This window comes from Culex pipiens, chromosome 1, assembly GCF_016801865.2.
Source record: "Culex pipiens pallens isolate TS chromosome 1, TS_CPP_V2, whole genome shotgun sequence".
Lineage (NCBI taxonomy): Eukaryota > Metazoa > Arthropoda > Insecta > Diptera > Culicidae > Culex > Culex pipiens.
This window is the reverse complement of record NC_068937.1, coordinates 53170542-53182826: the sequence shown is the minus strand read 5'-3', so window position 1 is coordinate 53182826 and position 12285 is coordinate 53170542. Positions and strand designations below refer to the sequence as shown.

General features: G+C 37.7%; 1 protein-coding gene, 1 long non-coding RNA gene and 1 other non-coding gene across 22 annotated transcripts in view; 2 read left to right on the top strand and 1 right to left on the bottom strand.

Annotated features, from left to right (window-relative positions):
• LOC120413005 (neurobeachin) overlaps window positions 1-11270 on the bottom strand; it is a 283022-nt gene extending 271752 nt beyond the window's left edge. For 6 of the 20 annotated variants that reach the window (XM_039573665.2, XM_039573692.2, XM_039573674.2 and 3 more), the window contains exon 1: window positions 10380-11269. In XM_039573665.2, the coding sequence (XP_039429599.1) occupies window positions 10380-10538 (159 nt within the window). In that variant the 5' untranslated portion in view covers window positions 10539-11269. Of the gene's footprint in view, window positions 1-10379 lie in introns of all 20 variants that reach the window. The other 14 variants (XM_039573701.2, XM_052706292.1, XM_052706293.1 and 11 more) reach the window with 9 other exon arrangements.
• A 209-nt stretch (window positions 11271-11479) lies between these two features.
• LOC128092456 (uncharacterized) lies at window positions 11480-12026 on the top strand. The gene is made up of 2 exons (XR_008211789.1): window positions 11480-11659; window positions 11710-12026. It is a non-coding gene; the product is annotated as an uncharacterized LOC128092456 (long non-coding RNA).
• A 138-nt stretch (window positions 12027-12164) lies between these two features.
• Window positions 12165-12246, top strand: Trnas-gcu (transfer RNA serine (anticodon GCU)). The gene has a single exon. It is a non-coding gene; the product is annotated as a tRNA-Ser (tRNA).
• The last annotated feature ends 39 nt before the right edge of the window (window positions 12247-12285 follow it).

Here is a 12285-nt window from a genome sequence, read left to right as displayed (position 1 = left end):
TAATTTACGGCGAAAAAACGAAAAAACGATGGAGCACTGAGCACTTGACTGCTGCTTGCTCTCGTGCTTACACGGAGGTCGAAAATCGATAAAAAAAATGTAAATGCTTTAAAATTAATCAGAATTGATTAAGTCAGCACTAAAAAAACTATATTTGAAGATATTATTATCCAAGGTACCGTCAAGGAAGAGATCCTTCAAGCAAGAGAACATATCGAGGAATGAAGAGAATCTAAATATGCAGTTTAAAAGGACTGAAGAATTCAATTCAATTCAATTTCACATTAAAAATATGTAAATTTACAAAACACTATACACCTTTTTTCGACACAAAATCTAGCAACATTCCTAAATTTAATATTGGAGGAACAGCAACTTATTCCATCAATTGAGCCTTAATTGAGCAAAAAAATTTACACCATAATAGAGGTAATATTCAAACTTCCAAATTTACACAATGTTTTACTGTGTAGATCAATAGGAAGTGAGCAAGCAAGTTTCTATCAAAAAATTTAACAAAATAAGTTGTTTAACATCCAACGCCCATGGCTCCAAAAAAGTTGGAACGGTAACTTCAACTCAATGGTTTTCGGAAATAACTCAACCAATCAAGATGATTCTTCTTTCCAGTGATTTGTTAGGATGTCTAGATGATTCTAAAACTTTGCAGAACTAAATTTGATCAAATCTGTAATTTTAACATCGTTCCAACTTTTTTTTTGCGTGTAAAAAAAAATTCGCCAAAAATTCCGCGGATGCAGTCGTTTTAAAAAAGGTGGAACGATGTTTTCGGTCGCAAAAATTACAGATTTGATCAAATTAAGTTCTGCAAAGTTCTAGAATCATCTAGACATCCAAAAAATCACTGGAAAGAAGAATCATCTTGATTGGTTGAGTTATTTCCGAGAACCATTGAGTTGAAGTTACCGTTCCAACTTTTTTTGGAGGCTTGGGCGTCCGTGTAAGTTGGACATGCGTTGGGCGTTCCAGTGTTAAATAGAGATAATCAGCAAATTGGATGAAGTTAGGAGCGAATGCTTAACCTGCCAAACATATGAGAATTTCCCCTACCATGTTTGTTCTGTGCACAAAGCAAATTTTCTAATTCGATTTTCAAACGTGTTCAAAAGCTTCCAAACATCAAAATGTTTGACGATTTCATAGCACGTGGTTTCTTTATTTTGACAGCTGTAAGTAGTTCCGATAAGTGAATTCGGATTCGGATTAGTTCCACAATGATACCGTCAGCAGGGGTGACATTGGGTGTGAGGTTATGATTGGGATAAACGAATTTTCACTAATTTGTATGGTCCAATCTTTTCTTTCTGTTTGAGTATAAAGCCACTTAATCCTAATTACGAGGACTATTGTTGCGAGTTACCCATTTTTACTGTTATTAAGCATTTCCAGATGTACAACACAGTAGTCCAATCTTACTCCAGACCCAATCTGTAATTCTCTGTAATTTTGCAATTTTTCGATATTTTCAATTTTGTATATTTTTTTTAGGATTAATCTGTAACCATGCGTTTTTTATGTAAAACAAGCCATTTGGAAAGCTAGTTTTTTCCGCTCAAGTCTCCGTACAAAATTCACAAGATCATTTTCAAATGTTAGAATCAAATTATCAAACAAAAAATGACCTACATTTTCCATTTAAAACTTTGTTGATCATGTATTTTGTTCCTAGAATTTTGCTGAGGATCAGCCTATTAAAGTTCTCATTTTGTAAAAAATGAGTTTCACCTTATCAAAAACAATTGATTTTTGGTAATAAATTAATTTAATTGAAGGTTACCAATGTTTTAAATAAAAAAAATAGATCTTGCCAAAATATTGAAAATTTCCACCATTTTTTCTATGTTAAGCTTTTATGAAATGTCAGGCTATATTTTAAACATTTAAATATTACTGACAAAAGCAGATTGTTCGTTCGTAAAAGTGAGTATTTGTTACAAATAATGTGTCAAGCATTAATTAGTCGTATTCAGATATAAGAATATTGTAACCCTCAACAGCCCAATTTCTTTTCAATTTTTTTATTTTTCCCGTTTCCCTCCTAAGGTCATTTTGAGCAACTTTTGTTCCAAAAAAAACTTTACTTCACTTGTTTTATGTTTTATGTTTTTCTTGATTTATTTTGAGTATTTTATTTTGCATTTATCTTGTTTAGTTTATGTTTGACTTTGGTAGTATTTGGCCTATTCTAACACCTCCTATCATTACATTTTGCCTTTTTATTTTTTTCATGTTTTCTCAGCCACTTTTTAAATTTTTTGCTTATTTTTTACATTTTTACTATAGAATGGCACCATTATCATTTAAATTGTAAAAAATGCGTAGAGGCATAGTCCAGGACACTACAAAAATTATTGCGTACTTCTTTTTACTAAAAATATAGAAACTCAAGCAAGAAATGGTACTGAAAATTCGCAGTAATATTAACAACTTTCTACCCCGTTAAAGTAATTTTAAAGTTTTGAATCGCATTATCTCACTCCCCTTTAAAAGAACAAAAGTTCATTAGGGTAGTGTAAGCCGAATGTAAAGATTAGATTGAATTCAATAAAGTAATAAAGTAAAAAAAAAAAAAAAAAAAAAAAAAACAAAAAAAAAAAAAAAAAAAAAAAAAAAAAAAAAAAAAAAAAAAAAAAAAATGTTAGTAAACAACACAGCCAAAGTAGACCTCTAAAAAAATAACATTTTTAAATACATTGGCAAAGTTACATAAAACAAGTCAAACCTCTGACCCTAAAATCTTCTAAAATTTTAAAAGATCTTCTTTCCAATGCAGTTCAAAAACTTGGTTGAAAAATTGACTTTTGGCGAATTTTTGTATCGAATCCCGTCTAGAGACGGGGTTTGGTTATTCTGCGGTCGAGTTCGAGATAAAGCCCAATTAAGGGACGTTTTCTCAGTTTATCGTCGATTTCATTAGTATCTTTAAATTAAAATACCGTCAGTGGGGGTGAATATGGGTAAAAAACGATACTCCCCTCGTAATTTTAACGTAGAATTGTTCTTAGCTTAGCTTAGCTTAGCTTGGTTGACCGTACTCTAGCCGAGCATAAAGCTCGCAATAGCTAGGTTGGCGCCGATAAGGAAAATAAATGCGTCAGGAATGTGCCGAATGATACATCACCACTCATTTGCCCTTTTGGTCGACTCCTCACGATCAACGGGGGAGGTGGGGAGGGATTTGATGATTGGATACCCTATAGAGATGCCTAAGAACTTAGACGACCTCCAAGATATCCGGATTTGGAAGGGGAAAGGGTTTGATGGGATACTTCACCGACGAATGAAATAGTGGGCATTGGTTGATAAATATTATGAACATTAAAATGCAGTAATATAATAAGATATAAATTAGAACGCTCTCACCAAATTCAGTTCCAGGATCATCCAACCAGCTCCCGACTGCGATGTAAACCTCTTCCGTAGTACATTCCAAATGCACTGCACTTATGATGCCATTATTCAATTATACTAACCAATCACCCCATGCACACAAAAGAGACGAAAATTATCACGAAAAAAAACAGGACTGCGCGTCCCCAGAAGCACTGCACTTATGATCATTTTAACGTAGAATTGTTCTTAAATAGTTTATTAACATTTTCCCAAAATATGGTGGAATTCGATGAACTCTATCTTAAATGCCAATCGTTTGAAAATTGACCCAATCTCACTCCTTAGATGGCGTGACATTGGATCAAATGAAACTAAAATGATGCTCAAGTACAAAGATATGGTAAAAAAGAGGTCAAGTACAAAGTACAACGATATGGTTCCGAGAGGTAATTTTTTGCCAAAAACGTACCTCAACTTTAGACAGCTGCCAAAATGACAGGATTTGTTCTAGGAACGAGATTTTTTCAGCAAAGTCATCATAAGATGTCCCCTACACAGCTCACAGAATTGAGAAGAACCTGAGAAGTAACCGTTTCGATTTTTTTGGCGGCTTGGGCGTCCATGTAAATTTGATATGCGATAGACTCAGACTCAATTTCTGAACAAATGTCTGTGCGTGTGTGGGGATGTTGATCAAAAATATGGACTTGATTTTCTCGGCTATGGCTGGATGAATTTTGTCCGGATGTGGTTTACTCGGTTCACTTTCAGGTAGAGAGCCTTACGGAGAGGCGAAATGTTACTCTCAAGGTTCCAATCGAACTGTCAAATCAGGGTTCCAATCGAGCAACAAGATCATGCAAAAACAAGGTTAGAATCAATTTAAAATAATTTTGGTAAAAAACGAGACTTATAACAATCACAAGTATTGTAAAACTGTTGTTGATAATATTCTGATAGTTTTTGTTATGTTTGTGCTTGTTCGGTACAAGAAAAGTGCCAGAACCAAAAAAAAAAAACTACAAGTTTTTCAATCTTAAATTTGAATGACTTTGGGTTTTTGAAATTTCTCCCAGAACATTTCATCTCCCTATGTAGGTCTCTACTTTCAGGTCCTACAGCTTGGTTTGTAAATTGTACAGTTTCATTTAGTCGTTTAAAAGTTATGATAAAAAAGCTATTTAGACGACTAAAAAAAGGATGATTTTCAACATAACCTCAAATGGCTGAGTCTGATCGCCACGAAAAAGTCGTGTTGTGGATGCCATTTTCTTCAAAGGCGATGTCTGTATATTCTTGACAAAAAGTCTGTAGCTGGTTTGATTTTTTTCTATTCATAACTTATTTTCATTAGGGTTGAATCACTCTAGAAATGAATGAAAGGAACCAACCACCTAAAGGTGGATAAAGAAACGTGTTTGCCTTTTTGAATATAATTTTCAATGCAGCAAAACCTTGCAACACAGGTCACCACTCCACCTCACAAAAAATCGTCTCCCGAAACATCCAGGAAACCACCACCCTTATCCATCAATCGATCTCCGTCCATCGCGGTTGTCAAAAAATTTACGTAACATGCCCTCGACCATCGCCGTCTTCACATTCATCTTCATCCAGGTGGATGAGAGGTGGTCTAGAACAGCCGAACGTGCCTACCACAAATTGCACGTTCCAAAAGTCAAGTCCACTTCACCTTTTCTTTTTTGGTTTTTTTTTTTTCATCCTCGTGTAGTGGCCCCCAAGAGAACCACAAAAACAAACCGTTTCCAAAAGTTACCGTTCCAATGTCGTAACTTCCGATTCCGTGGCGGCGCGAGGACAAAAAAGAGCGAGGTCCACGACCAAATCAACCGTCATAAATCCAGTGGTGGGTGGCGTAGTTTGTGGTACTCCAAGGACCACGACTAGGTATCAAGTCAACCGTTCAGGTTTATTCCGGAATGACAGTAGATTAGTTTCCAGAAAGTGTCCTGTTCGTTTGGGGAAACTCCCCGAGGTGTTTGGAAAATTGAGCTATTTCTGGTGAAGTTATATCTCAAGTGTCTTTAGTTAGCAAAGAATTATGATTTATCAAAGTGTCCATTTAAAAATAGGTAACAAATTTATTTTTAATTATGTTACTAGTTTAGTATTGATTTCTTCAATTGAATGTTTTTTTTTCTTTGACTTTTGATCATATTGTGGGTAAATATGAGGTCAGCAATAAAATTGCAATTATTTCTAGACCATTAAGGGTTACATAATCGAATCGATCCCAAATTTCGCAACATCATTCAATCTCCCGCAAAGTCACCAGAATTTTATGCAATTCTTTTGTCGATTTCGGGAAACACAATACACACATCAAAAAAATTGTGCTGCGTAAGCAACGAACCTTATGAGAAAAAAAGCAAAAAAAAAAGATGATAAAGACGACGAAGCTCGATCACGATTATTGAACCCACAAAAAAGCGGGGGTAAGTTTCCTAAAAAGCTCAAACAAGCAAAAAAAAAAGTCCGACATGCCGGGTTGTTTGCCGACTGTGATGGCGCTCCTGCGGTTGACAGCCCGGCCCGTCACTGAGTGAGTGAGAAGTGTTTTCTTGCGAGTTGTAGTGCGCGTTATCTTGCTGGAAAGTTTGTTGTCTCGGCAGGGCAGGGGCGTCAGTCGGGGTTAGAATTCTCCAGCATCATTACCAAATTTTGTTATTGCTGCTTTTAAGGGAGCACAGCAACCAAAGCAGTTGTTGTCTTCTTATTCCAAAATTGTAGAACTTACGGACCCAATCCTGCAATAACGGGATTGTTAAATTAATCAAACTTTGTTGTAAATTACTTTGTGGACAGTACTTTAGGGGACGAATAAAAAATATTTCGGTAGTACCCGTAGTTTTGAAGATACTAAAATGTCTGTAACAAAAATCTGGGTACAAAAGCTCGGGTTGATGTGCACCGTTAATCTGGTGAAATCTAGTATCCTTTGGAAACGAACCCGATTTTTTAATAAATAAGAATTGGAGATTTTTTTTTGCATTTCAAAGCAGCCCTTTCAGGTGCTTTTTAATCTTTGAAATTGTATTGAATAATGCCAAAGCCTTATTAAAATTTTTGACGTTTTTTCAACTTTAAACTTTGTGTCCCAATTTTCCCCACTTCCCGTTGACCTAGAGTCCTCATATTTGGTCGAAATGCTAGTTATATATGTTCAAACAACCTCCGAAAATGTTAGGCAGCTCGTTTGCTCGTGGACTCGCTGTTAACAGTCCAGACTCGATTATCCGAAGGCCTTGAACAAATTTCACTTCGGATAATCGAGTCTGGAAAAAATACATATTCACTGTCTTATTTTTGTTTGTTGAGCTAAACTACGCTAAAGTGATCTAGAGTTTTACAAAATGGCGGCTAAAATGGAGATGATGAATAGTGTTAAAAAAAAACATTTAGTAATATTTTCAAATTCAAATTTGACTAAAATGGGGTCGCAAATTTCGAATTTGATGTTTAAAGCAAAAAAAAAAAATTTAAAACATTTTTTATGTTTATGTTTCGACTATATCCGAAGTCCCATATTGTGGATTTAGCTCGTAGCTGGATTTTCTGGCATCTTCTCACGGTCATTGGAAACGGTCGTGGATAGACCTAGGGGTTCCCAGTTGGAGTGAAAAAGTTCAATTTATAGAAAAATTATGGATTAAAATTTTGGTTTTTAATCACTTCTCCGACATCAGGAATAATTGTTTGAACATGCTCGCAATTTTTTTATTCGGTCGGAAAAATATTATTTTTCATGATAAAACATTCATTTTTAATCACATGATCACCCCGAATTCTGGCTCGATGCCGCCATCATGCGACCGCGTGCTCCATTTGTTTGTCAACAAAGCTGCAGCTGGATGGTGAGACGAAATGAGGAGGGAGAGATTTTGACATTTTTATGCCCGCATCTGGCCCGCCGCCTATTTCGTCCGTCGTTGAGCCGACGGTCGTTTCCAGCGACCGAGTCCAGTTAGGAACTGATCGTACAATACAAACCTTCAGATGATCGAAACTTTGGATAATCTAGGCATCTGATAATCGAGTCTGGGCTGTATATATTTAAGAAAGGTATTTAAAACACCTTTCCAATAAGACAGAAACTGAAGATCTGACAACGCTGTCAGAATTTGTGAGTACTTAACTGTTAATTTTTCACTTTGTTGAAAGCGATCTCAGATATTTTGATGAAAAAAATCCTGAAAACATGTTATGACCCAGGCATTTATTTAAAAGATTTGACGAGCTCATCAATAGTAATTTTGGATCAAGGTACTTATAAATGTGAAAGTGTGTCCTAACAATCGGTTCAATGATAAGTAATCACTCACTCAGTGCTGATTAAATCGTTACCGATTAAAGCGCACAAACAATCGCGAGCTACCAAGATTCGCAAGCATCCAGCGATTGGTCCGATCGCTTCAAACAGAGGTTCACACACGAATGTGCTCAGAGAGGAGAGCGCGGCACTCGTTTGTCTTCACTACCACAGTTAGCCGTACATTAAATGTTGCATGGTGTAACTTTATAGCAAAAGTGTCTTTGATGCTTTGTAAGCATGAACATTACAAAATGCGTTGATTACATTGATTTTAGGCAGTTTAATCAATGATCAAAACAAAGCCGATCGCAGCTTTGAGTAGTTCTAACCGATAGAAGTGAGAACGAGAGAAGAATTGAGAGCATCCAGAAACGATTGATGTGGTAGTGGCAAACAGTTTGAATTCATCAGAGCAGTTTTGCGTCGCATCTGATTTGTGATCACGAGTGAAGGAGAGGATTGTGAGCAATCAGGACTCTTGACTGAAACTTTGTCGATTTGATTGTATTGTATTGTGTTTATAAACTTGATGTTTGTTAGAATGTTTAAAAACTTAATTATTTATTATGTATGAAAAAATTGAGAAAAGGGCTCTATTTATTAAACTCTGGGCAGATTCAAAAAAAAATCAAACATAAATCTAATTAACTAGGGTTGTTAATCATGAAAAACAAAATCAAATCCAGCTCGTCATTCTAAATCATAAACCACTTTTTAGAATAATTGCATTCACGACAAATTATAAAAAAAATCGCCGCAAAATCAAATGATGCGCATTTATAATAAAATTCATTGTACATACATTTCGACATGTTTAAACCGGAACTACGAAAAAAATTGTACAATAGAAATAATATCTGGTATGTAAGAGAATTGTAGGTAGTCTACATAAGCTTGACGAATAAACAATTAAACAATCAAATCATTCCGAATTTTATGTAATCAAAAATCGAGAAAATACTGATCTAGGAGAGTTTCTTTCAGTTTTAAATAAATTAATCAAAATCAAACATATCTTAGTACGATAACTGAGTGATTTTGACAGTTTTGTATACACATCCGCTACGGACGAAATGTAAGAAATGTAAGAATCTAACCTAATTATTCAACCGATTTCTCTTGACAGAGTTTATTTTATCATTTTTTGGTAAAAAACAAGAATTTCGTCTTCATTTTCTATAGTAAAAAGTGACAACCTATGCAGAAAATACTTGTAGATAATTTTAGTTACCTAAAATTAACATAAATTATTGTATTTGGCTAGAAAACGATGTTTTAGGGGATTTCAGACTGGACTTCGTCATGTTTATGTAATGGTTATCTAAGCTCCGGTTGTCTCAGAAGAAATAAAAGAGTCCAAAAGAACTATGTGAATTTTTATATACTTACAAACATGCTTAAACCAAATTTCTGTTAACTCTGTTTTTTCTTTTTTTTTTCATTCATAACAGCGACATTGACAAGACGAAATTTTAAGATGGATAAACAACTATGATCCCTTAGCTATCAAGTTATCAAAGAAGACACTTTCTGTCAAGAAAGATTACTAAGCGAATTATTCAAAACAAATTTAATAACTTATATGATCGTACGGAAGCACAGCTATGTAAATTTAATTGAAGAAACCAACAGGGAATACAAATGCTTCCCCTGAACTAGATTTTCAACACTATGACAACCAATACCCGTCTATTCTATCACTATTGCACACTAGGGGATAAGGAAAGGGCATTAGGAAGACTCCACGGTATCCCCAAGTAAGATTCACTTAGAGTTGGACCTGTTTTGTGAAGGTGGAAGGTCCGATGAATTACTCTAAGCGAGTATATTCTAAATTCGAATTGGATGGCTTTAGGTTATTCTCATTTGTTATTAAATGAATTCACCCAGGTAGATGTTTAGCGTGAAAATTGTATGTCCTAAGAAGGTATACAACTTGCATTCAACTTAAATTCGGACAAAAGCTTGGATTCTATATCAGTCTAAGTCCATCTAATGCTTATTAAATCAAAAACACATCGTTATGATTTAGATTATTGATTTAGATGACAATGATTATTCTAAACTTCCAGAAAGAAATTAATGTTGAAAATGCGTTTTCAACAACTTAGTAGATCTTGAGTGTAAAAATTCTGGTAAACAAAATTGTGAAAGAAATTTCACACTGCACTGCTAAACTCTGCAAACGTCATCTTTTAATTAGTATCCTGAAATTCGTCGAAAATAACATTTCTCTTAATACAATCAATTTACTTCTGAAACGCTAATCAATGCACCCCTTCTCCCTCCTCTTTCCTCAACCCTTACTTCCCCCTCTGCCTTCGCACACACTCACTCAGGTGAGCCTCAGGTAACCCATTACACCTCTTCACACAGCCAAGTATTAGATAACAAGTGTTGCAGCCAGTGTTGCCAGCTCCTTCCGTCCACGGCGGCCCAATTGCCATCACAACAAAGCCCCCGACAATGTGACCGAACGGATTCCAACTGGAATTGACCTTGCGTCTGCTCTCCTGGACGGACTGGATTATGTAAGTTGGATAGGTTGCCTACTTGGCCCGACACCAGACAGGTTAAAATTAGGTTCTGGAGCCAGTGTCGCCAGCAGCAGGCGCCCCCGCTCATTAAGGTGCCACCTCACTTAGCTAATGCTGATAACAACTTTCTTCATCTTGGAGATTTGGGGACTTACCAGGTGCAGCACGGTGTTGACCACCTCCCGGTTGGAGACCTGGCCGACCTCGATGAGGCCGATCAGGACGGCAAACTTGAGGTTGTCCGTCATCGACATTTTGACGACCTCCTCCGGCCGCTTGATCTCGCTGAAGGGCGGCCTCGTAAGGTCCGCCATTCTGACGACCCGGTCCACCCTGGCCGGAATCACCTTTGCAGCGGGGTAGGACACTCTTCTTCCTGGGGATGCGCCCCTTGTAAGAAAGGGGGGTGGTCACTCAATGCAATTTATCTTTTCCGAAATCACTCTTTGAGGGGGGAGGGACACTCCTTTCGCCCACTCTTAAGCACACACTTCCTCGAGGGGACAATCCTTCTGCTTCCGGAGCTCCGGAACAAAACGGGAACCCCTCCACTAGATCCGCCCCTCTGTGTCACGTAGCACTTCTGTAGGGGAACTCCTAGCGCCCCCTGGAGAGGGCTCTGGATCCGGCACGTAAGGATTCCAGCTTCTTCCGACAGGATTTTCCAGAAAAACTCTTCTCCAGTGAGAAAATGATTCACATTTTTTCACACGCACGCACACACATACACAGCAACACACACACACAGCACTTCTAGTTGGATACACCAGCAGCAATCGCAGCAAGCTCGGCAAAATTGGGGTTCTTCACGCGAGTTGCCACCGCAACCGGGTTTGGCCACGTACCGCCTACTACCGTTCGCCCGACCCGCGACTACGACGTTCCGGACGTCCGCGAACGCGCGCGTTTCCCGTAGAGGCGTTGAAGAAAAACACGGACACAACCCGCGGACACGGGACCCTTGCGAGCGAGACACACAGCACCAGTACCGTAGCAGTGGATCGACGCGAGCAAAATCATCGATTTTCGCTTTTTTCCCTATCATCCAACCCTCTATCCAGCAGCAGCAGTGCAGTGCAGAAGAAGAAGCGACGACGACGATATCCAGACTTCTGACAGTTGTGTGCGGTTCCGTCCTGCTTGCGCAATCGTATTGGAACGCCGGCGGAGTGAGTGAGACGCGGCGATGTCAAGAGCTGGAGCGCTGTGGTAAACGAGGGAGTGCCTGCTGAAAGAGCGCGCGAGTGTGTGCGTGAGAGCGCATCGCGAAGTGACAGGTGCCGCTGACAGCGAGAAAATCTGGCATAAACGTCACGCGCTGGTATAAACGCGTTCGACCGGTAAGTTCGGTTTATCTGACAGAAGCGAAAGGGGAAAGCAAGCTGCCGCTAAGTTTGTTATGGTTGCGAGAAGTTGCCGTAAACAAAAATAGCAGGTTTGTACCGGTCGTAAACGGAACTTTTAATTGATTTATTCTCATTTTAGGTGATGAAGCGAGTGTCTGCAAGGGAAAGGATTCTACAAACTCAGCTGAAAGTCAACATTCTTGGTTTGAACGCAGAATAAAGAATACCAAATAAAACTATCCAATCGGATGTCATCAGCCTCGATGACATCAAGTTGTCGTGGTTGAGTGGATGCGGATTCTGCCCACTAAGTGGAACGTCGAGGGTTCAACTCCCGGTTTCGAAGTTTTGAGTTTTGTTATCTGTCGGTAACTGTTTGATATTATGATTAGGGATAGTTTTTACTAGATTTTGAAGTGTAAATATTATTCTTATTGGAAAGTGATTATAATTTTTGTTTGATTTTCTTTTATTTAAAAATTAGTGTACGAAAATATTCAATCTTATTTGAAATTCAAAGTTTTTTTTAAATTAAAACCGACAGCTAAAAATACAACTAGACGTCATTGCAATTTTCCCACCATCTACACAACTGACGAGGTGGCCGAGAGGTTAAGGCGTTGGACTGCTAATCCAATGTGCTCTGCACGCGTGGGTTCGAATCCCATCCTCGTCGGGAACTTTTTTGGTGATCGTTGAGTTATGTTAAAAAGGA